The sequence below is a fragment of the Botrytis sinoallii genome, assembly GCF_014898435.1.
Source record: "Botrytis sinoallii strain Bc 23 chromosome Unknown BSIN_005, whole genome shotgun sequence".
Lineage (NCBI taxonomy): Eukaryota > Fungi > Ascomycota > Leotiomycetes > Helotiales > Sclerotiniaceae > Botrytis > Botrytis sinoallii.
In genome coordinates this window covers 1,047,466-1,073,512 of record NW_024066032.1, presented here as the reverse complement: position 1 = coordinate 1,073,512, position 26,047 = coordinate 1,047,466, and the positions used below count along the sequence as shown (strand labels likewise).

At 42.3% G+C, this 26,047-nt stretch overlaps 4 protein-coding genes across 4 annotated transcripts; all 4 read right to left on the bottom strand.

The window, feature by feature from the left end:
• Nucleotides 1-3,552: 3,552 nt before the first annotated feature.
• On the bottom strand, nucleotides 3,553-8,354 carry EAF02_003482 (uncharacterized protein). The gene is made up of 2 exons (XM_038899530.1): nucleotides 6,689-8,354; nucleotides 3,553-6,622 (listed from the first exon to the last, which is right to left on the bottom strand). Exons 1-2 carry the CDS (start codon nucleotides 7,213-7,215, stop codon nucleotides 4,672-4,674), a joined length of 2,478 nt encoding a protein of 825 aa, XP_038760457.1. The 5' UTR covers nucleotides 7,216-8,354; the 3' UTR covers nucleotides 3,553-4,671.
• A 6,723-nt stretch (nucleotides 8,355-15,077) lies between these two features.
• On the bottom strand, nucleotides 15,078-20,366 carry EAF02_003481 (uncharacterized protein). The gene is made up of 3 exons (XM_038899529.1): nucleotides 19,769-20,366; nucleotides 16,456-19,704; nucleotides 15,078-16,371 (listed from the first exon to the last, which is right to left on the bottom strand). The coding sequence occupies exons 1-3, from the start codon at nucleotides 19,837-19,839 to the stop codon at nucleotides 15,801-15,803; spliced, it is 3,891 nt and encodes a 1,296-aa protein (XP_038760456.1). The 5' UTR covers nucleotides 19,840-20,366; the 3' UTR covers nucleotides 15,078-15,800.
• A 1,696-nt stretch (nucleotides 20,367-22,062) lies between these two features.
• EAF02_003480 (uncharacterized protein) lies at nucleotides 22,063-23,469 on the bottom strand (the record flags this gene model as incomplete). The annotated part of the gene is made up of 1 exon (XM_038899528.1): nucleotides 22,063-23,469. The coding sequence occupies one exon, from the start codon at nucleotides 23,467-23,469 to the stop codon at nucleotides 22,063-22,065; it is 1,407 nt and encodes a 468-aa protein (XP_038760455.1).
• A 1,168-nt stretch (nucleotides 23,470-24,637) lies between these two features.
• Nucleotides 24,638-25,746, bottom strand: EAF02_003479 (uncharacterized protein; the record flags this gene model as incomplete). The annotated part of the gene is given in 6 exon segments (XM_038899527.1): nucleotides 24,638-24,647; nucleotides 24,722-24,926; nucleotides 24,979-25,255; nucleotides 25,270-25,315; nucleotides 25,367-25,446; nucleotides 25,506-25,746. 5 exon segments carry the CDS (start codon nucleotides 25,444-25,446, stop codon nucleotides 24,638-24,640), a joined length of 618 nt encoding a protein of 205 aa, XP_038760454.1. The 5' UTR covers nucleotides 25,506-25,746.
• Between the last annotated feature and the right edge of the window lie 301 nt (nucleotides 25,747-26,047).

Here is a 26,047-nt window from a genome sequence, read left to right as displayed (position 1 = left end):
ATGATTCAGATCACTCTACCCCTTTGAGATAATACAGTACAATGGCATTACTCCTCTTCATCACTTCTCACCGACCAGTTCACAAAATCACTAACCGTCCTCTGATATAAAAGACAAGAACATACACCCTAGCATCACTCTCCCTATATCCCAAGCTCCTCAGTAAGGAATCCCACGGCTCTCATCCATCTGACTCAAATTCCAGTCTGAAGACACATTCCCCCACCACTAATTAAAACTAGAATATCCAACTTCGATGCAGTCAACTCTCTCAACACCCTCTCCCATCACTCTATCAACATCAAGAGAATTCTCCTGCTGACCACAGCCATCATGCACCATACCCATACCCATATGCAAACTCACGCCAAATACAACCTCGCCCCAGCACGCTCTCATCTCGTGGTCCCAATGCACCCAAGCATTCACACATGCATACATACCACTCTGCTCACGAATTCCAAATCCATCGCTAAACCAATGAAAAAACATCACAAACAAAAATAAGTCTATAGACAGCGTCGCAAATATCCACATCATCTCGCATTAAACCTATTCTCCCACTCCAATCCATCATAGATGGATATATTAACATCAAGTTTCGACTAGATGAATTCCCAGTTTCTCATCATACATCGTATCATAACGAAGTGTATTCAACCATCCAACCAACCATCCAACCAACCAACCAACCATCCAGCCATCCAACTTCCTTTCACACCCTCTCGCACCCAACCCTTCAAATCCCCAATCCCCCAAGGAAGAAATGATCGCCACCATCCCTCATACCCACATACCCACTTACCCCTCCTTTCCCTTCCATCCTCCCAAATCCATATAAACAAACCAAACCACTCAGCTCAACTCCATCTCCACTTCTCTGCATAAAGCACAGATACACATCCCGACTCCGATCTCACCCCATCCAATCCACCTCTCTTTCTCTTTTCCCTTACCCGAACTCTGCTGTTCGGATCTGGGGCGGAATCCTTTAGGTTGAATCTCTGTCCTATTACATGTTAGCTTTCCCGCAGCCCCGTTTTCATGCGTATGAATATCATACATCGCATGCATATCAAGATAAAGAAACTTGGACCCGGAATTCTAGCATACACATCGAAGAATACATTCCCACTATCCAGTTTTCTAAGTACCTATCTATCTGTAACTAGATATGTAACTCCGCCGTTGACCCCGAACGATGATCACAAATAAGCTTACAAGATTCGATCGAGACTCCATTGATGCACAAAACCATTGTATTCCTATCCATCCATTCCAGGTCAACAGTGGGTATCTCATTATGGATCTCCATCCCCAAAAGTTTCATACATGGTTCCCATCTTTATGTCTCTATGGTCTTCCATATGTAGATGTCGAGGAAATGGAGATGTACGAAAACGATTCTACCTGCATTCTTCCACCTACCTATTAATCTCATCATCAGTAAGGCTAGATGCTTCGCGCTTCATTCATGCCTAATTCCGAATCTCCAATTTTGGCCCTTCCTTTTTAAACCCTTCTTTTCTATTTCCTATTTCCCATATCACTTCATCTCTTTGCTCATTTGTTTCGTACTATCTGCTTGCTTTCTCAATTCCTTCTCCTCCCCCTCCCCCTCAACCCCAAACATAAACCTCCCGTATACTCTCTCACACCTCTCACACAGACAACCACACACACACCAACCCCTCACCAAGTTCATCATTCCAATTCTCCCCGCCCCTCACACCTTCACCCTCTCCACTCTCACACTCACTCCACTCTCCCTCCCACTCTCCACCCTCCCCCTCCCCTCATGCCCCTCACACCCCACCAATCAAACCCACTCTTCCAAAACCCAACCCCAAATCCAAACCCACGTACCCCTCACACATACAAATCTGAAACATATCCTCTCGCAAGCATCCATCCACTGTTCTAAATCCTCCCATCTCCTCGTATATCCTCGTACTTTCCTTTCCGTAACTTAGATCTATAATCTTTGCATCTTAATCAATGAAACGAGAAATTAAGAAAATAAGCTTGTGCAACTCAAGGCTCATGCTCTAGCTAGCCCACCCATCTGTTCGCATAGTAATGGCATAATAATGGTGTAGTAACACCTACCGGCCTACGTCCAGAATCGCTCCCCATCAATTAACAGACACACCATACACGCACACACACTATCCGCATCCCCGTCTCATAGTATGATCTCAGCAGCTCTTATCCCATCCCATCATATCCCATCCTATCCCATCCGATCTCATCCAACCCTAATATCTCTATCTCTATCCCAATCCAATCCCTAATTCCCCTTTATTTCCCTTCTATCAATCTCCATCTCACATCCCCTAATAAACATCTACCTCCCTACCTACCTCTTTCCCTACTTACCTACCTACCCCCCAAGTTTCTATCTAATCCATCCATCCATCTACTCCAAACTTCCACGCCATAGCCTCTTCTCCCCTCATCTCCCATCACCCATCTCCCACCCCTCTCCCCCTCAAACAAAAAAAAAAGCAAACCCCGCAAAAGCAAAACCCCCAAAAGTGAAAACAGCGAGGTTGGGATGTACATATATACATACATACCTAAAAGCACAGATCATAAATCATAAATCACAATTCGTAATATATAATTCATAATTCATAAACCACATCCATAAACCCTAACCATAAATTCACAGTCATCATTCATAAATATCAAAGCTAAAGAATATTCATAAACCCCATCCGCAAACCATACCTACCTACCTACCTACCCACAAATCACAATCTTTAAAGCTAAAAAATACTAGTACATCTATACTCCGTACAACCACCTGCTATCGTACACATGTATAAAATCTTTCTTTCTTTCCAAGGTTCTTTCGCTCTTCTATGCATACATACATACTCTCATTCATACTCCCTTCCATCCATCCTTCCATGCATACAACATAACCCAAATACCATAACTCAACTACCATGAGGCAAAAAAATCAAACAAAGATACCTAGGTACATACATACATAAAATAGTTCACACACACACACGCACACACACACGCACACACGCACACACACACACACGCACACACGCACACACACACGCACACACATACACATCAACAACCCCATCTATTCACAATATGTGTTTGCCAACTTTACTAGATGAAGTTAGGTACATAGGTATCTATCCATTGACTATGATACCTAGGTAGGTACATGCCTACCTACCTACCTATCAACCCTATCAACCCTACACCCACACACCCATACATAGATACATAAACACACAAACACAAATATAAAGATAATCAATCATATTATGCCCAAGTCAAGATCAGTCAAGTCAAGTCAAGTCAAGTCAAGTTAAGTAAAACCAAGCTAAACGAAGCTACCACCCACCCCCATCTCCGTCCCCTACTCGCCAGAAATATCTCACTCTTCTATCCCTCCCCTCGTCCAATCATCCATCCATCCATTCACCACTCAATCACTCCATCCCTCCATCCATCCATCCACAACCCACCCAGCCCCACCCCGTCCAGCCCAGCCCACACCACTCAACCAACTACCCTACATGCATAAGTACACACAACCCTTCACCATCTAACATCCAGCCCGCCAACCAATCCACAAACCACCCGGCCACCCAACCTCATTTCCCAGCTCCACGGATCAAAACATCAAAAGATTCCGAGATCAAACCCTATATTCTCAACTCTCGAGGCCATACATACCATACTAAAAAGACCCCTCCCCTAGATACGAAAATGCAAGCAAGGATGTACCACCACCGCAAAAGAAAGATGCACGCATACAAAACAGACTAGCCAGACGCCCGCCAGCCAACTCGTTCAACCCATCCCAAACACCCATGACATCATTTCACCTTCCTCTTCCTCGTAACAACCCCCAAGATCCAAGTATTATATCTGCCACCCATGAAAATTTAGAAGCATACACACATATCTAGAACCGTAGTCTCTAAAGAAAAATTGTCGAAAAAGCCTTGAGAAAATGGTTGAATAGCATTTGGGTATAGAGGTATCAATATTGCAAATCTCATAGCCAAGTCATAGCCAAGCATGCCGCCCATTAGAAAATCCCGAGTACAGTACCGCCTTGTCCTGACGCTAGAAATAACAATTGAAACCTCCCAAGTACGCTAAATCATGATTAAAAAAAAATCCAAAGTAATCCCACCCAAACGCTACCCAAAAATCAGACCTAAATACAAAGGAAATTGGTCAAAACCTCGGGCTCAAGCTTCCTCCAAGTCATTGAAGATAATCGAAGTTTCGTATAGAATATCAATGCACTGTGTAATCAGTGGCCGACGATATCGAATGTGACGATGAAAACGCTAGACACAATCACGGGTACTAGCCGCGGTACATGAGATCTGTATATACCACAACATTGAATGGCGTGAAGAAGTCGATAAAGCTTGAGAGAGAATAATAGAAGAAAGAGTTAATAATGCCAAAAACCCAAACACCAACGCTGGTAAATCAAAATGTCCCTTTCTCAATAGTCGCAGAAAAATAAAGGGAAAAATCGTGATAATAAAGTGAATCTGTCTTGTTTCATGAATTCGTGACATTCTTACAAATAGAATGTAAGTCGGGTATCGTTAAAAGAAATTGACTCGAGGTGTAATATTTACACAAAAGGTATGAACCAACGAAATCAATCCTTCAAAATGCATTATTGTGTACACTGATCTGACCACTTGTTGCGGCTGCTGCCAGAGCGTCCAATCCTTCAGTGCGATAATGTTGCGTAGATGATTGAGGGACTTGCGGATACATAGTTTGAGTTGACGTAGGGGGCTTATGTGTATAAGAATGTTCATTGCCATTTGAGAGTGTGTGGTAGTGGTGAACAGCTGGTGGTTGAGGATGAATGGTTCGAGAAGGTTCCTCGTGGTATCCATTGGAGCGTACAACGGTAGGGTTATAATCTGTCGCGGTGGCACTTTGTGGAGTTATAGGCGCTGCACCTTCGGAACCAGTCGATCCTTCCGGAGAAGTTCCTTGGAATCTATTGTCAGAAGTCTGCTGGTATACTACTGGACCGTTGTACCACCCATCGCGTCTGTTTGATCTGTGCATGTTTACAGGTAAGCTAGCGGTATGCTTGTGGTGATAAGATGAAGATGCGCCTGTTCGAGGACCAAGTGCTGGCTGCTCAAACGTTACTCTTGGTTGATTGGCCTGTGATTGCTGTGCAGTTGCATGAACAGCACGAGCTGTCTCGTTAGCCCAGCTCGCAGCATCCGCATGTGGTGGGCCTTGAATTTCCAGTTGGGTAAATTGTCGATCAAGGTGAGAGCTAAGAGGTCGGTCCCTGGAAGGCATTGGTCTTGGATTAGAATAGGAGACCGATTCTGATATGGAATGTCTTGGTTGATAATAAGAGCTTGATCTATCAGTCATAATTTGACTTGGACGACGTTCAGGCACAATCGGGTTTGGCTGGTGGTAAGAATTTGGTCTATCGGTCATCATTTGACTCGGACGAGGGTCATCAGACATGGGAGTATTGGTCTGATAGTAAGGCGGTCTATCGATCATTCTTTGACTTGGACCACGATTAGACACGTCAGAGATTGGCTGATAATAGGACGCTGGTCTATCCGCAGGATTTTCTCTTGGACGTTCAGTCATACTAAGGCTTGGCTGATGGTAAGAGTGTGGCCTGTCAATCATCATTTGTTCTCGACTACGGCGAGGCGGAGGAGATTCTCCTCTACCAGGCAACAAGCTTGAGATACCAGGAAGTCTTGCATGTTCTTGTGGAGGGGCATTACTGCGAAGGATCGCGGCCGGTTCAGGTATAGGACCATCAGCGTAATGGTTTGCGTTCATAACACTATGCAGTCTCGTGGTGAATGATGCTAGTGTAGCCGCATTGGTTCCTTGGTGCCAGGTTCTCCTTCTATTATCCATATCTGAATGGTGGGCAGCCATCGATTGTCCACCATTGTTGAATGTCGAGTTTGTAGGGCTTGAAACCAAACTTGGCGAATAGGGTGCCGCTGCAGAGAAATTTGATGACGTGCCAAAAGGGTTGGAAGCGGGACCAGTGGGGGAAAACGGATTTGCGGCCGAGGGTGTAGACAATCTTCGACCGGGCGTATGATGTCCGTCATAAATGCGACCAGCTGGTATTTGTACACCTACGCCTGGTCCAGGAGATGATTGAAACCCGAGGGTTGGCCATCGCGGACTATTCTGACCAGTTGAGAAAGTAGCAGAAGTGGGCGTACTGTAACCTCCAGGTGAACTTGGGCGTCTTGTTAAGGGACTAGGCATCTGTAGAGCGAGTGGGCGTCTGAGATTGTGTGCTTGACTATAACTCGATGTGTGCGACATATTCGACATTATGCTGGAAGTGGAGTAGGAATTTCGATGATGACCACGATATGATGGTACCTGTTCGCTCACTGTAGCAGCTCGTTGTCTGCCAGGGGGCTTAGATCTATCTGTACGAGGCTGTCTAGGAAATCTTGTGCTAGTGGCTGCCAACGATCCTGGGGGGATTTCCTCCTTTTGATGTACCGTTTGAGCATGTTGGCGTAGATTGTCTCTTCGAGAGAAGTAACGCCCACAAAAGCATTCGTAGGGACGTTCTCCGGTGTGTTTTCTGCATCACACCAAGGGTTAGTAGATGAGAAGTGATTGTAGAGTGGTTCAGAATGTAGTGAATTACCTTATATGACGCTGCAAATGCTCGGTTCTGGTAAAGTTGAGGTTACATGGCGGATAATCCGTGCAATAGAATTTCTGACTCTTCTTCTTCTTGTGCGGTCTTGGGCTATTGCCATTGGAACTAGCAGCATCGGATTTGTCCATATCAACATCCTCAGAACCAATAGAATTATTTGACCTCGTCGAATTATTTCTGTTCATGGCTGTCAAACCTGCCACGGTTTCTGGAATGGTCGCGGCCACATCGAAAGGAGCTTGTGGGAGAGGTCTTTGATTGGCAAGCGCATCTGAGACTGTTGTAGGAGTTGTTGCATCTTCCGATCCATGCATCGGCCGAGGTTGGGTATTGGGTGCGGTATTGGGTCGAGGTGTCGTAACCGTCGACTCTTGGGGATTGTGGCCGCTGAATGGTCCTTCGACTTCGGAACCATTGAGGTTATTTGTACGGATGGTGTTTGTAGGTAGGAAGGAGGCACCGGATCTCGGACCAGATGCTGGCTCCCGAGTTGATTGAGGATCGGTACTCATTGTGGTCGACGATATTGATCTGATCACTACGGACTCGACGAGAGGGGTGATCGCGATAGTAGGTCGTGTAAGGGATGAAAAGGATGAGGCAATGTGAATAGTATCTCTGTCACCGCATCAAGACAAACAAGAGTGTGTTATGGAATTCGTAAGCAGGGCAAAGGTACCCAAGTAGAGGAGGCTTGGTTTCAAAAGAATCCAGCTCCGGTGATTTTCTTTCAGCCTGGAAACGAAGAAGACACAGCCTAGACCTGCAACCGAATCGAAGAGGGTATTGTTGACAGGACGATGAATTAATAATCGAGTAGTATTTCTTTTTCTTGAAAATGCTTTTTATTTTTTTCTCAATAGTTGTCCAGTATTATAAAGGTCGAGGTCGAGGTTATCCGAGGAACGGCGATAATATTATGTCGTCGATAAGAGGATGGCGGGGGGGACAAGGAAATACTAGGTAGGTAGCGGTTACAACAATAATATGCGACCGGGAGAATAATGTTGCTCTTTTGCTCTTTTCCTCTTTTGATCTTTTCCTGATGTCTTTTCCTCTTTTTGCCTTGTTTCCGCCCGCGAAGATTAAAAATCGATTTGATTGCGAAAGATTATCGCTACCCGGTATAGTGTAGTGAGTGATGCAAGGATTGTTTTCTATATATCTTTAGACGCTTTAGACGACTCTTATAAGATCTGCAAGAATTGATCTCGATATCGATATCGTGGCAAGCGGATGAATGATTCAAGAGTCGTACCTTGAATTGATGCAAAGAATAAGAGGCACGATAAGGTAGAAGTATATCTATCGATTGTGTATGTTATGGTTCAAAGATTTTATGAAGATTGCTTGTGTGCGATGATTGTAGTGGATGGTCTTTCGTTCAAAGTTTGCTTGCTTGTTTGTTGGCTGTGGCAGAAGCAAATGAAGGGGTAAAAGAATAGCTCGACTCGAGTAGCCGGGTGGGTAGCTAGTCTTAAGTGTTTCAAGAAAGGAAGGATTCGGGTCAGGACAAGACGAACACCTGAACAAAATATTCCTTGACGACTTGATAGATTTGGAAGATTCGAAAGATTTTTCTGACTTGATAAAAACGAGAGAGAAAGGGTGTAAGTATGATTGTAAGTATGAGAGTATGAGGGTACAAAGGCTTTTTCATATATATCCACTCAACTCTCTAGCTTTCATGGTATTTCATTAATATATTATATGTTATAGATTATAACGATGAAATCAGATCGTCTCGTTGCTAGAAAGTATTGATAGGTGGGATGAGTTCCAGGTACGATTACTTATCACCAGCAGAGGCAGAGGAAGAGGTAGAGAGACAGAGTTTTATCCAAAGAAATCTTTTTAGCTTTCTCACATATTATTCTATCAAATGTTAGTATTTCTTCTAAGCAGGGAAGCTGTAAGGTATAATTTAGTCTTGTTAGCATGCTTCGTAGTAGCTGTCCTCAAGCTCGTTCGAGCTGTCATAGTTGAACCGATAACCTTATGGTAGCGTAACGATAAGCGAATTCAAAGTAGTCTATCAAAATGTACGAAAAGGTACGAAAGGTACGAAGGGAAAAGTTAACGAATGACGAGAAGAAGAATAAAGGAAATCGTCGGTATGAAAGTTAGTCAAAGTCTATCTTTGATATAAAGAAAGTGACTGGATTTCCGATTGTAGACACGTACGTAATATACATCAGAAAAATAGATTTTATTATAATAAATCTAATTATTATTAAACTAGTTATACTACTTAAGGCTTTAGCATCGAACTTATAATACATTATATGCCTATTCAGACTAGCACCTTCCTCTACATCTACCTTTCCAAATCGGAAGACCAAAATAACTTCTCGGCAGAAGAAATCGATAGACGTATTCCCCCTTCATTCCGACCAGTCCCATTCTCATTCAGTCTCACGTACTAGTCTACCCACAGCTGAACAATTTCTACTTGTACATCATTTGATGGCTTATTAGCTGGTGCAGAGCTCGCTGTTAAGATGAAACCAAAAAGTCCGTACGGAGTACTCGCGGGAACATTGATTTGAATAAATGAATGGGCGTACAGATGAATGAATATAAGGAGGACCTGACAAGATGACAAGATGACAGCGGGAAACCCATATTTTCAGGAACGATACACTTTTTTCCACTTTACAACCCATCGTGCATCTTCAAAACTTTCACTCAACTCTCGAGCCACTTAAAGTGACGAGGATTAACTTGAATTCATGTTCCTGTCCCTTACCTGAACCGCTCCAGCCTGCAGCATATGCGCTTAATATAACACAAGCATCCTATTACATTTCAGCAAGCACTGCAAGTCATCGTTTTGTATTTTCATCAAGTGGATCAATATTAAATAGTACATTCAATAAGCTTCTTCTGCGATTCTACCCCTCTAGAAAAAAATACTGGTAAGAATTCTATTTGTTCACTGCAAATAGATTACACGTAACATGTTATATAACATCATGTAATCTGTAATATGTGTAATGTTACAGGATTTCGAAGATGATATGATGATATGATGTGTTGCTAAAAAGATATATAATACATTACATATGTCGACCCTCGAGAGCCGCCTCGTGAACATGGATGATGTGATATTGGGCTATCGGTATCGTATCGGATCGGGTCTTATTCTCTTCTTTCTCTACTATACGGTGGCTCGGTGGTGAGTGGGTAATCTTTCTTGCTCATTCGTTGCCTTTGAATCTCATGGCTTGACAAGATGCTTGACACTTTCTGTCCGATACGCCCTGTGCTCTCTCTACCTTTGAGTTAATGTGCCGCCACTAACTGCGATAAGCAATCGAGGGGCGGGGCAGGGCAAAAAGTGCTGGAATCCTTTTATTATCAGTCATTATCTTTGCTCTCTTACTCACTCACCGTTGAAAAGAATTCGAACAAAGCATCATCTTGACTTCCCCTGTTTTGTCGTTGACTCGAGTCAATCGATGCAGTTGGCTAGATCCGATACAATCACACCAACAAAAGAGCGAATCAAAAGTTCATCCATATACTTGGTAAGAAGGAAGAAGGTGTTCGTTCATCCAACACGTTATATATAAATCAGCCAGTGAACAATCAAGATGAAGCCAAGACAACACTACGATACTGTCAAGAAGATGGATTACAAGATACATCACTACATTGCTACATTTACTACATCCACTCCCCCCAAAACAGTAAGCTGACTTTATCATTCAAACACCACGAACGATCACAAATGATCATACACCAGTCCGGTATACTCATCTACCGTCGGCTATATAGATCAATTGTCTCATTTTCATTTTTCAACTTTTCGACTTTTTTTTAAAAAAAAAATATATTGATATTTATTTAATTTAATTTATAATATAAATATTATTAAGATTTATATAATTAAATAAAGAAAGATTGTATTTAATATAATAAAATTATTATTAAAAAAATTGAAAAAATACATATATATAAATTACTTACTTCACTCTTACTTTTTCACATTTTAATCATTTTATTCATTTTATTCATTTTATTCATTTTATTCATTTTATTTATTTTATAATTTTTTATTTATTTATAGTGATTAACGTCTTGTGGAGGACCTCCCGAGGGGTATGAAAGACGTGACTAGATCTAGAGTTACAAATACAGAAAGGCGCTGATGCGCACGCTAGTAAAACCTCATAGGGTAAACCCAGTTCCTTCTATATATCCTAAACAAGCCAGTGTAATGATCGCAAATAGGGCCGTTTTTTTGATTGGCCCCATATTCCTAGCGCTTCCTTCTGCTCATGGAGAGGAGCGCTCTGATTGTACAATTACTTCTGTCATAGAACCATGTTTTATAGACAGGAGCAGTGTGTACAGGTGTGCCGCTTCAAAGAAGCGGGTGTGTGTGTGGTGGTGCTCCAGAGGAGCGGAGGGTTCGGCTATTAGGCCGCTCAAGAGGAGCGGCCGGAACGGTGGTTCTGCTTGATAGCGGAGTGGCGCATAGGCGCAGTGGTGGTGGCTGGAGGGGGGATCACTAGTTCCTCCTCAGCACTCGATCGATCGCTTTTGCGGCCCATAATAGAGAAGCTCTATTAGGGTTAGCGGTAGATTGTCGAAGCTCAGAGGAGCTGTGTTATGAGGTCCACACTAAGGTGGCCTATGAGGCGGCATATAGAGTGGATCCATGTGGATCCCAAAGATGGGGATTGGCCCATATATACGAAAATTTCGTCGCTATAGCCTTAAGTCGTAGAACAGTGGGAGAGTGGCCCGATCACTTTACCACTGAACCAGCCGGGCTCCTTGCGGAGGACAATGGTCTTTTTGTCTATTTATTTATAATAAATATAATCTTTTTCTAATTAATTTAATAAATGTTGATAATATTTATATTATATAATAAATCAACTAAATATTAATATTTAAAATTTTCAAAAATAAAATTAAAAAAATTAAAAAATTAAAAAAGTCGAAAAAGTCGAAAAATCGAAAAACGAAAAATGAGACAATTGATTTATATAGCCGACGATACTCATCTCATTGTATCTAGCCTCATCTTGTCCGTACAAAGATATCCATCAGGTAAGCAATTCTATGTGGCAGCTTAAATGTATGAGTAGGCATAACTTGATAATGCAGATCTTTAATTGATCGTCCAGCCGGACCACACCCAGACAAGTGCGAATCCAGGTCCGAATTTACCTACCACTGAGTAGTGAGTACGCTCAGGAACCACAAAAAAAAATACTTTTGCATCTGCAAAATGCAAGGCACGAAAACAATCACAGTAAGTTTTGAAAAATAAGTGGCAGAATATTAATGGCGTACTTTCTGCGCATGATGATGAGGATGATGATGATGATAGAAGGCAAGACGACTCGTAACTGAGTATATGATTTTCCTTCTATTAAAACCACCCATCAACTGACCCGAATCCCAAAGCCTTGGGTCACACAACATCGACTTCAAATTCAGCCACTTATATATCTTGGCTCCTGTTTTTGGACAGATCCATGCCGAGGCAGGTGGTGCCATCTATAATCTTTGTTCCTGGTACCTGGAAAACATCTTCTTTCAACTCACATATATCTATGCTCTCCACTGTTGGAACAAATCTTTCGAACCTCGTTTTCTGTGTCACACCTGAGCAGCTTGAAATGCACCCGATGCATCAGCAGAACAAACTTCCGATGGATTTTGCGTCACGGGACTCGTTCGACCAATGAAATCATAGAAACTACACATAGGTCCAGGTACTAGCATTCCAATGTGTTGTGTGCTGGCAGACCTTATTGCATGCACTAAGTCTATACTTTCAAACAGATAAAGGACTGAAAGACCTGCGCAATGACTATTTTATGGGAGTCCATATAATATTTCCATCTGATGTCGACCTAGTACCAACATCACCAAATCAACACTCAAGAATGAGTGGAATATATGTATGAAAACCAATCTTGCAAATCCCACGTGTGCCATTATCTCCCGACATTCCCGGCTTGGAAGGTCCGAAATATCATACATAAGTTTTGATATGCACGAAGTGTGTGACATTTTGAGTTCGGCTAGTTGCAGACTCGGTATTCTAATGGCCTGCACAGGAAGGTTTATTTTCCTCGCAAGTCCTATATTTTCTCAGGACAATGTTACAACACATGTTAACACTATTTCCTGTGAGCTAAGTGGTCCTAATGGTTACAGACGTGCTGTCTACCAGACCATCTCATCATAGATCTAAACCTTCTACGATTTCACCATCTGAATGTACATTTGGATGTGCATGATTCATGACGAGAAAGAAATTCATGTCTAGCATCAGACTACAACACATTTCACCATCATTTACAGCCTATAGGCATTTCATATTGTAATTTCTCCCAGGCAAATCAATCGCTATATTCTACTTTACAATCAAACCCTCTTACTTCCACGTGTAAAGTTGACACTAAGCCACAAAATATAGCTTCGATCCTCCTACACATTACAAATACCAAATAGCCATCCTCATGAACCTCAATGGTATGACGCACATCGTATCACTTGGAGGAGAAAGAGATGGAGTTGATCCTACGAATTGGTATTAGCGCTTGTCGATCAACCTGGGGTAGGCTCTACTTGGGAGAAAAAAGAGACCAAAATTGATCACTCTAATAAATTCTTTAATAAATTAATCGATAACAAAAACACAACAGTTAATGATTTTTAATAAATCTTTGAATAATCTTCAATTATAAAGTAATTGATCATTTAATTCTCCGAACTGGAATGGATAATAGGATTATTCAAGGGCTTTGTTAGTAGTCAATTCCGGTCTGTTTTTCCTCCTACGAAGAGATAGATAGGTGGGTGGGTAGATATCTCTATCGATTCTACAAACTTGAGATTACATACTCTACATACTCTACATACTCCATCTTCCACTTAATCACCTAGATAGTCATACAAGCTGGAGAGTTCCAACCTAGTAGAAATTCTACATTCCCTTCTTCACATATAAATCACTCTCCACTCAACAAACATTACAAATAGAATCTCATATCCGTTAAAAAAATCACAATCGCAATCGAATACTTTAAGAAAGACATTCGACATAATGTTTATATACATCTATTCTCTTCTAATTCCTAAACTTCAAATACTAATCTAGAAATATATTCATGATACTTTTGATTTCTTTTTTATATCTATATCTATATCTATATCTATATCTATATCTATATCTATATCTATATCTATATCTATATCTATATCTATACTATATGTATATCTATATGATTACCTCACATAATACTAATCTATACTCATATTCGTACAAATCATCACATCGCATTTGTACGAATGAGGATTGATACTTATAATTGATATACTATGAGGTGCTTATCTGCTTACTTGCTTACTTGCTCACTTGCTCATCTACCTACCTACCTGCCTGCCTACCTATCTTTGTATATATCTAATAGAAAATAGAAAAACAAAACAACAAAATAACAAAACAACAAAATAACAAAACAACAAAGCCGAAATAAAAACCCCTACCTATCTCTTTCCTAAAAAGAAGAATAGAAACCGCCTGCTTCACGAGAACCTAGAATCGAGATATAACCAATCCCCTACTGATTTTCAAATTTCATAACTCTCACCTACTAACTATTTATTACATGTTAAAGTTGAGAATTCGATATTCATCAATCATCAATTATTAATCGTTCATTCATTCTTTATTATTCATTCTTCATTATCCATCCAACCTCTCCCTTTTACACCTCCCAGCCCCAAATCTAATACTATTATAATTTTCCCATCTTCCTATTTTCCCAGTTTCCCATGTTCCCATTTTCCTATTTTCCTATTTTCCTATTTTCCTATTTTCCTATCTATTTATTCAAATCATCAACCGGCCAATCGATCAATCACTCACTTAACCTTCAATCTTCAAAGTTCAAACTCCTGTTCCTCTCCCCCATCTTCCCTCGTGCCCTCTCCTCTCTTCCCTCTCCTCTCCTCTCTTCCCATCTCCTCTCTTCCCTCCTCCCTCTTCCCCCACACTATTACATATTACCCATTCCCCTCTCTATATTAAAATATAATATAATATAATATAATATAATATAATATAATATAATATAATATAATATAAGATAATATAATATAATATAATATAATAGTCAGAAATAGACAGCAAGTTACGCAGGAAGAGTGATATATTGAATATATTTATTGAGTCTGTATATCCGGGAAGTCCGGAGAGAGGAGTTTTATGGTGGTGTGCACGTGCCTCACACGTGCTATACATGTGATTCCCAACAATAATATAATATAATATAATATAATCCATCCATCCATCACCTTTCTACATCTCATCTCCTATTACCTTCCTACATCGCATCCCGCATCTCCCATCACATCTCACATTCTATACTCTCTCTCTCTCTCTCTCTCCCCCTCTCCAAACAAATCAATTTCAAATAAGAATCACTTACTCGCTCACTCACTCATCCACTCATCCACTCACCCATCCACTCACTCACCCAGTAACTCAACTCAACTCAACTCAAGTCAAACCCAACAACCCCATCCATTCAAATCATTCAATTTCCAATATATCGAATCCACAAAGTCTCATAATCATTATTATTAAATCCCATATCAAACTACCCTACCCTACCCTATTACCAAACTAAACTTTTCCACTTCCCAACTTTTAAATTTTCCCACCCCCCTCAAAAAAACGTTACATACCTCCATACATACATATAAATCTATATTACAATATATATAAACAATCCCATGATTCGTATACGGGGTATCTTTGTATTTTGTATAGAAGGCTAGGTGTATGCATATTATTTGTGTATCTCAATTCATCCCAACTCCTTCCATCCCATCCCATCCGATTCCTATACCGTTCTTTTTCATTCCTTGCCATCATTTCCCAGCCGAGCCTAATAGCTTTCCATATCATCCGAGGATCGATGTCGTCTGATTTCATGCGGTTCCATCCGAACTCAGTCCATCTCATACTGTCCCAAATCAACCCTGAACCCCGACCCATCCATCCATCCATTTTCTATCCATTCACCCAGTCCTTCTTTTAACTGCACCAATCCCTTAACCCCTAACCACTTGCTCTCCTCTCGTTTTCCTTCTCCATCTCCAACACAATTTTTCCCAACTCCTTCAGAGGTACAGGTTTACTCAAGAAAAGATTAATCCCGCTGCTATACGCCTCCCTTTGACTCTCATCGCTAGCCAACCCAGTTACCGCCACAATAACACTTGCTTTCCAACCCTCTTTCTTCTCTAACCCTCTAATCTTTCGAGATGCCTCAAACCCATTCATGATCGGCATACTTATATCCATAAAGATAATATCCGGTTTGACTCTCGCGTTTTGGTAGGTGGTTACTGCATGTAGACCATTTACCGCGCAGTAGTATTGCACAGATAATTTCTTCATACACGCAATGAGAATTTTCATATTGATGGTATTGTCTTCGACGAGGAGTGCGATCGGCTTGGTGGACAAGAGAATTTCGGATAGTGAACGATTGTAGTCTGGTTTAGCAATACTCGTATTAAAAGAAGGAGAAGTGATTCGTCGTGCATTAGGAGGCATTGCGAGGAAGGAATTATGAGACCTTTCGAATATAGAGAGAAAACAATCTGCGAGCTTTTTAGGGCCGATTCTAGAATATTGTTAGTCGTATTCAGAGATTTCAATCGAGGAAGGGACAAAATGAACGCCATGAATAATGAAGGAAAAAACGTACGGATTGCTGAGGAAATGAATATTTTGGTGATTCTCGAATAACGTTCTTCTTTCTGATTGTTCAAAGCCTGTTAAAACAATCAAATGCTTCTTCTGTGCATCACCTGTAGTTTCCGAGTAGAGAGTTTTCCAATGATTCTCCAGTTCGTAGAATTTCTCGGAAGTTACCATGAAGATATCTGCAGTCTTTGCAACAAATTCAACAGCTTCACTAAGCTTCATTCCAAACCAATTCCTGGTAATCCTAGAGATTGCTGGCCCCACAGATCTATCATGGCTAGATTCCCCACCTGCTTTTTTCTCAGACTCTGGCGGTGAAATTTCCATTCCTATCAGTACCAGCTCTAGGCCATGAGTGTAACTTCTAGCCCTTTCAATATTGTTTGGCATGCGAGGTACGTCGCCACACTGTGGTTGGGACTTGTCTAGTTTGAGAACAACCTTGACAACTGTACCAGTACCTTGGATGCTAAAAACATCGATTTTCCCATCGAGTGCTCCGACAATTTGACGAACGATACTAAGACCCAAGCCAGCACCGGGTGTCAGGCTATCTTCCTGCGCAAAAGGAGTGTATATCTGACGCTTCAGAAAATCTTCCGCAATCCCCCTACCAGTATCACTAATCGTCAAAGTAACCAACGCTTGATTGACTCTTGAATTTTTTGATGCAGCAGTCTTATACCCAAGACTGACTTTGATCAATCCTGATGTGGTATATTTTAGTGCGTTGCCAAATATGTTCATCAGAATACGCTTCCAGGCCCCAGGTTGAGTCAAAAAAGTCCAGTTGGATTTGTGGTCTACATCAAGAATTACAGATAACGGCGCCGGTTCCTTCATTCCTTGAAAATCAGAATTGGTGGGTGAGTTTAGATAGTCAATATCAGTGTAAGCATCATGTGGAGTCGAGTGAATAACATGAACGTGCCCAGCATATATACCATTAATGACATCCTCTGTGATAGAGGCAATATCAAGATCTGAGGTCAAGCTAATTGTTCCGTAGATCTGAAACTTCTCCGCCGGAACAGCTTTTCGTATCTTGGACGAGTTGCGTACCACTCTTTGTTCCGTCTTTTTTACTGTAGTGAAGTTATTGATTTTCGCATAGTCAAGTACATTAGTTAATGTATCAAGTAAAGTTGTAGAACAATGTCCAATCGTCTCCAACGCATTCCTTTGATAGTTGTTGATTTGTGTGTCTTGTAGAAGCTCGATTGATCCTTGAATTCCTTGTAGCGGACTCCTCAGTTCATGACTTATTGATGATATTAAAGCAGTCTTCGTTTGGTCAGATGCGACTATTTCTAGACGAGAAACTTCAGCCATGATACTATTTCCGAAAGCAGCCACGTAATTTAAATCGTCATCTAGACTGAGTACCCTAGTTGGATCAGAAGTCCAGAGCATAGTACTAGCAAACCAGCGCTCATTATGCGAATCCCATAATGGTAAAATCATTACGTATCTGGCGCCGGGAAATATTTTTAGCATAGTTCGGCCTTCCATGACCTTAGAAGATGCTTTCTTAACTATCGAGTTTTGGGAAGTGTCTACAACAACTGATATTTCTCCGGTCGGCGCAGCGTCGAGCATTTCATCTTCACTGGACGACATATGACCCCCTTCGTCAAAAGCAAACACTTTGCCATGAGGATGGCGCTTGAGAAGGCGGCGAACAAAGTTTTCTTTAACAGTGAGGTGCTCTGGAAAGCTTGTATCACCACGTAATGTACAGCGTGAGGCTGTGGAATATGCTAGTACTTCACACATGCGTGTTTGTGAAGCCTGTACCTTCATTTTTGACCTCCTGCTGTCAGAATCTTTTCCATTAACACTATCCGAGGTATCGTACCGCGAAGAGGTTCTTGAAACATCTTCGCTGCTGGATATTTGTGCAGCGTCATGTAAGCCAGCGGGTCTCTCCCGGTTATTTAAAGAAGACTGATGCCCAAAAGAGCTTTCTTTAGCATCAAAAAAAATCACGCCTTCCACATCTGTCGACTCACGTATGAGATTGCTCGCACGGGAAAGCATTCTTTTTAGAGCTTCGGCTTTTTCGGAAGGGGAACGAGTTTTGATATCGTTGATAGTTGTCTCTCCAGCCGGCATGGGTAGATGCGCTTGATCAGGAGATTTGGATAATGAACTCCTGGGGGTTTCGTCCGATGGCGAGTCTGATGGCGAGTCAGAAGGTATTAGCGGAGAATGAATGGGCAAATTAAGGGTGGATGGTTGATCGAGTTGTTCCTTGAAGCAGGGTGAGATATCCCTCACTTGGACAGAGGAGTGGTCATTCGATTCGTCATTTTCACCTCTCGGCCTGAGCGGCAGATCATTGCAAAGATTACTCGGAGGTGAGGATGAGGTCGGAAGTAGAGATATCGACTCCTCCATCTCTCCCAATCGATCAGCAGATGATGCATTTGCTTCAGGGCCAGCAGTCCCTAAATTCTCGATGGTATCTTCATCAGGAGCTGTCAGACCTCCTACGCTTCTTGTAGCATATGAATCTTTACCCCGAACGGATGTTTCGCGATCATTTCGAGTGCGCAGCCACCAAGATTTAATGCTAGAATGACCTTCTACAAACAATCCTAATCCTTTCACCATCTTCTCTCCTCTTTGATGATCTCTCTTTACAGCAATGTTCTCAAGGTGCTCCATCACTGTATCAGTTATGTCTGTTAAGAATTCCAGTTCTTCTGGCAACAATCCGCTCCGAGGAGTGTCATCAAACACACTGTATGCCCCTATGTCGAATCCTTGACGAGATCGTATGGGAACAGTAGCCACGAACCGGATTTTCGGGCATCCAATAATATTGGGGTCGTAACGCAAGGTTTCGTCGGACAGATCGTTTATAACTTTTGGTATTACTTTAGGTCGAAATTCAGTGTCGTCACGCTGGCTCTCTGATCGCGGTGTATTTATAACAGCAGCACATAATGAGTCTTCGCGAGGTATAGTTCGTAAGCCTAGCCATAGGGAATCTCCATCATCGTGCACATCATCATTCTGTGATGATAATGTCTTTGTCGACTCTGCCAATATATATTCATGCGTCCGATCAACGAGGGAGATCATAGCCCGCCTTGCCCTTAATCGCAGAGCACCAAGTTGCGCGAAGGCATTGAGTGCTCTATCCGATGACGAGAAGGCCTTGGGGTAGGATTTTGACCTTTCTGCATTTTTATCATCTTGTTTGAGCGGGGAGATAAGGGGTGCTGCAAAGGGGGGAAGATATCTAGATAATCCAAGATTAGGGTTGAACAAGAGTCGAAAGGACAAGGAAGATTCGTATCACTGACTTGTAAACTTCTCGTACCCTTTGAACTTCGGACACCCTAACAGATGTTTCCGAACTGAACTTTGTGGGCATCGCAGTTTGGAAGGCGAATTAATGGACCCTTTTCACAAGCGTCATGCTCGAATGTGAATGCACAATTAATTCCTCGAGAGGGGCAAACTCTACCTAGGTAGGTAGTCACGAAAGTTGGATGAGATTGAATAAAGGAATGAATGAATGGGTGAGCGAGTGAGTGAATGTAATAGATGGGAAGTCATTTACAAACAGATACCTGGGTACTTGGGAACTGTAATCATGAAAATAATGAGAATTCAATGACAAGATATTAAGGTTCGCAAGGTCCAAAGAGATTGTGGTATCAGTTACCAGTTACCAGTAGGAACTCATTAAGTTGTAACAGTAGTAGCTTGTAGCTAGGTATAAGGCGGCGGAGATCCGAGAATCTTGATTGGACGGAGCATTCGAAGTGGATGTAGTCTATAAAATGAAATCTGCATGTTGATCGCCGGCAATGGCATGGTGATGGTGAATTATGAATCCGATCATTCGAATTCGTTTAGTAGACTGAGGACGAGCTGAGGGAGGTAATTGGAGGGAGGTAAGAACTGGTAACTGAGTCAAGTACTCGGCATACGACATGATGCTAAGAAAATGACTATCGGTGGTTGGATCTTTTTTTTTTTTCTTTCCTTTCTCATTCTCTACGAAGATCCGGGCCGGGATGGATTGGAAGAGGTTTTGGGGAGGTGGGGTAACCTTGAATGCACGATCTTCACGTATCTCGAGGGGATGTATTCATGTATCACTGATCATGAAAATATCTGCTGTGGCTTATATCTTGTATCTTGTGGCTGATAAGTAGGTACCGACCTAGGTAGCTGGAGCCCCCGCCGCTCCAGCTGATGCAGGGGTGGCTTGTGGCTTGTGGCTTGTGGCTCGTGGCTCATGGCTCGTGGACTAGAGTGTGGCAAATTCGATTAGGTAACTTCCAAGGTTCCTAATCTTACTTTTACCCAAGTACCTGCCGACCTCGTAATGAAGAACACCAACCACTTCCAGTTCCATGGTCAACAGTTGAGACATTGTTGCAAAATCCAGACTACACTGTACATCATCAAACCTTAGCCTCAATGCTTCAGTATTACCCACGCTCCCATGGCAACCCAAATCATACTTCATTCCATCAATTACCTAGGTATTGATTTCATAATCCCAACTCAACCCCGCAATCCGAAGTTACCTACCGAGGTACTATCCAAGTTCAATGGATTCGTGATCCTACAATACATCCACCACCGTACATGCTTGATGCGGGGTATAGTGCATACAGAGGTGTGAATTTTGTTGAGCCACAGTCACACTTCATCCATTAAAGGGGGAGACACATCACGATATGCGTAAATATCTCCTTGTTGAGTAATCGAGGGTTAAGTATGACTCGAATAGGAGCTGCTGATTTTCAGGATATGTCACATGGAAGAAAGGCTAGTATACCACATGTGAACCACATCCGAAACATCAGTATGAGACATATTCTAATAATATAGATATATATATATACGCCGTTTCTTTACTGGATACCATGTGTTTAAAGCGCTAACAACATCGTTCACTAGCATCAGCGCGAAATCTACTCCATCAAAGCTCATCATCCTCATCTATCACCAATCCCGTTGCCCATCTTCAACGTCACTATTCTAATCAAGACAGAGCCAAACATGGCTGTGTTCAGGTTATATTATCTGGTATCTTTTGTTAGCCAAGGGCTGTCGTCGGTATAGTGTGGAAGACTGTACAGCACTTTTCTAATGATTATCTTCGGATTGATACGAGTTTGTATCGCAAGATATCCAGGGAAATTAACATCGGCTGATCCCCAGGCTATACAATAGTCCATGAGTGGAGCGAAATAGCTTCGCTACTCTTCAAGCAGCTTACCTATAGCACATTCGATCTCGAAATGCTTCTGCTTACTTGAGGAATCCTATGTCGTGAAGTTTTAGCACCTATCAACACCAAGACTTCATAGCTACAGCGGAGGATTAGAGAGTGCAAGCTTCACATCAGACGCACTCAATAGCTTAATGTGTAAAGGCAAAATTATTCTGATTCAATTTCTGTCTACAAAATCTTCGACGGCCTTGGCTGCGCAGTGGCAGTCTCAACTCAATTTCTTCAAAGCGCATGGAAAAAAACCGTTAAGAGTGCCACGAGCCTCGGCGAGACATTGAGATTATTGCTTAAGAGGATGAATTTCCTGCAAAACTTCTCCTTCTCATCATGATTTTTTATCATTCACCCCAGTAGGCTCAACAGAGGTTCCTCGTTGAAAGGAATCTCCAATGGAGTCTTGGCCACATTTAAGTTGAATGGCATAATTGTGGTATCCGACGACTTGCGAGGTTGTTTCTTGTGAGCAAACAGCTCAGCTAGATATTCCAACCACAAAGGAGTAGAAGCTGCGATTGTCGGAGAGTGATCCAGTCCCGGATATCTCTTCAAATATGCAACATTCCCTGCCTTCACGGTTGCCTGAAATGATTTTAAGACAATTTGAGGGAGAACTGAAGTATCATTCCAGCCCTGAATGATCAATATCGGCCTCGAAGCCGGATCCCCTTGTGCTGGGGCGTTCATGTCCTGGAATTTTTTGAAAAGTTCATCAGTCGCAGGTGTTTCATTTTCGACTGCGTACCGGTCCCGTGGCAAGTCTAGGGAGAGACCCATAAAAGATAAGGTACATGATTGCATCAGATTGGCCATTTCTATCCGCTTTTTCATCTCATTGGCGACCCATGGCGATGTGTAATTGGGAAAGACTGCTTGGATGCCGTAAACCATTTGGGAAAGTTCGGCAGTAACGACAAATTGATGGAAATCAGGACGAGGAACTATGCGTTCAAAGGTCTCGACCGCCATGTCAAGAATCTTGGTCGCGGGAGATATGGCAACCGTTCCAAGATACCCAGAGGTATGCTTTTGTACAAGAGGATGCTCCGATAGCTTCCACACGGCGCCACCGCCTTGAGAATGCCCTACACTCGCCCAGTCTTTTGTGAACACGCCAGGAAATGCTTTGCGAGCTGCTTGAACGGAATAAAATATATCATTGGCATGAGCCGTGAAAGCAGTATATTTGTGTAAGGTATAGTTGTTTCCAAGACCGGCGTAATCGGTGGCTACAACAGCATAGCCATTGTACATCAATGGGACCCAGCTACTATAATCAAAAAGACTTGGGGAAGATGAGGGCGCGCATCCTCGATGAACACCAATTGTACCGTGGGCGAAGGCGATCAGGGGAATTTGGCTTCCATCGGCTGGTGAGGCAAAAGGAAATGCTATAAAGCCAGTGGATGGTACTATTGTACCATCCAAATCTATAGAAGTATACTGGAATCGGAAAGTTGCAATGCCGTCGGGTATATCCAGGGTAGAGCTATTGACAGGCTGCAGTTTTAGAAGATCGCCTGGAGCCGAGGAAGAGAAATTGTTTGCTGTGCTGTAGAAATCAAAGTCGAATTCTGTACCCACGATTTCGAGGTCGGCAGCATTAGATACGGATAGGATTTCTTGACAGGCCGCATTGCATCCATATGATTGGAGCTCAGCTGTACTGATATTGAAGTTTGTGGCTTGGCCGGTTGCTGATCTGGCTGGTAATGCCAAATATAGCAATGAAAGAATCGTAGTGGCGAGCATGATGGTAGAGGGAGTATGGCGGTAGAGTGAGTATATGTAACTTGATGAAGATGGTGATTGAAAGAAGATGAGAACAGAGTCCCTTTTATAAATACTGAGAGATTCAAGGTATTCTCAGATCGGGATTTAGCGGATGTTAGGTAACTTCATGTACTCCTTTCATTGAATTGTAATCAATGATGCTCCTTAATGCCAAGCGGTATAACTTGTCTATGAGAATGATTCATTAATCCAACACAGATATTGCATAACCGACAGAAATATAGGAGGGCGTCCGCTTACAGGCCAGCCGCACATCACTTGAGTGGATCGGTCCGACCGAGAACGAGAACCGAAGTTCAGCCGTCGTATGGACATTCATCGTATGGGCATCGTGGGATCATTACATTAGCCGAGTCTACGCATGTACTGCCATGCAATGCAGGAAGATTTGCAATGCAATAGTAATAGCCGTCTTAATGGTATGAACCTCGGTCTTGAATGGGATTATGTATATCGACGGATCGGATCGTAGTTGCTTGCTGCAATAATGCAGATATTTATTGATTGAATTGAATCGATTTCGGAGATTCAATTGGTGGGTTATGCGATGTCGTATGTACTTACGATGAGTGAGTGAGTGAGTGAGCTAAATGGGTTGTGGGGTCCCTCTTTGGCTTCGTTTGGGGGGGGCGGAGGGGAGTGGAGTAGAGTAGAGTATTAGGTAGGATGAAATCGTTTGGTGGTTTTTTGGGAATTGGGAACTAGGAGATGACGAAAAAGTAGAAGATTTGGGAAAAAGGGATTTGGGAGGCCTTTGTGACGGGAGATAGGAGGTCTGTGACATACTTGATCGTTGGTCTTCTGACGAGGGATATTATGGTCTGTTGAATTTGGTAAGTGTGAAGAGTACTAGGTATATAGATGGGAAGGAAAGCGTGTGCATGCTGCTCTGAGGCATTCTTTTGGGAAAGTAACGGGAGTTTGGATGGATATTAGACGGAGTAGAGTAGTTGGCAACTGCTTTCCACATATGTCTATTGGAATTGACATGTTCGCGACCATGAACCTGGAGAGCAACAGCTATCTGCTGGGCTAGGTGGTGACTATGCTTGTACTGTGAAATCTGTTGCTGTCTACTCTACTGTCGCAGTATCTGTATCCACAGTGATCTACGTATGTCCTACATTCACAGCGCGCTAGTTAGACTTGGCGAAAGTCTTTCAACGAGAGAATCGGAGAGATATGGAAACACGGGTTAGCCTCATCATACCGATCCACATATATACTTTTGACAACAGCGTCATCAGCAATCTCACCCAAAAGCCGGAGCGGAAAAACGCCTGCAAGATTAGATCCGATGGGTTGCTCAATCTTTTCATCATCCTGTTGATCGATTTTATTTAAAACAGTGCCATGGATATCAACTGATACTTCTCCGCTTATAATCTCAGCCTCAAGATATCCGCAGCATCGGGCTTCTCAGGTGGCTGTGAGATGTATCTAGAGTCTTGGCAACTAATGATAGACCGAGAGATCGTACCGCTGTAGTGAAGGAAGATCTTTCCTGGCATGTGAGCAGACATATTTCTATACAAAGAAAGAACTTTCCAACCATCAGACATCGAGTTTTCGGTGAAGACTTCTGGTGTATAGACGACATGTGCGATTGTGATGTCGCTCTGTGAGGTGTTAAGGAGGATGGGCTATCTGAATTGCTCGTATTTTTGATCCTGTCTCGATAGAAAAGCTTCTTTGGAAATTTTGATAGCAGAGCCGTAGATTTAGTAGTAACAAATCGATACCGCTACAACGTGTTACGGGTGTAGGTAATTGCTCCATAGAACTGACTGCTGAAGCTGTATTGCTGCGGTTATTTAGAAAGTGTTCTTCGTTGGATATTTTGCAGGAGACTTACCATCTAAACTTTCCATTCCCCTTGAAAAGCTCTGGCAGATCCTCTCGCGGGATCCTTAGCATCTCAAGGGCCTCTTTCATCTTTTCCGTATCAGTGAAAGCATTTACTTTGGTAATGTCTCGGAGGGTTTATGCCTTACATATAATTCCAATACTTATATTTTGCGCTCACGACTCCGAACCTATTCTGGCATGTTTTGTGCTCATAAAAAGGGGTCACCCTGATATGTCCTCCATTACTGACCGTTGCACTGCTGCATATTGTCTTCCCCTCCAGAATGACTGGAACTTTAATTCTACATGAGGTTATTGGGAAATACCTTTCAAGCTCCTTTGAATTTTAGTATCTAAGAGTCGGTAATGTTAGCAATTATATCATAGCAGAATAGTGATTACCGATCTGATAACGAGTTATTATTATTCAGATTTCTCTCCTTTAATGATGTGATATTGCGCTGATCTCATTTAGGCTTAATTGCGGGGAGATTGACCATATTCTAGGCTCAATGCGGCTAAGTAGGTTTTGAGTTTACTGAGTTTAGACAGGATCGTCACGGGTCAAACTCAATCGCGATGCGATCGCTCACATGTAAACAGCTGATATATAAACGCGCTGTACGAGCGTTAGGCTTTCGATTCTGTAGTTGTAGATTCTAAGAGTAATTGTATCCTACTCTCGCAG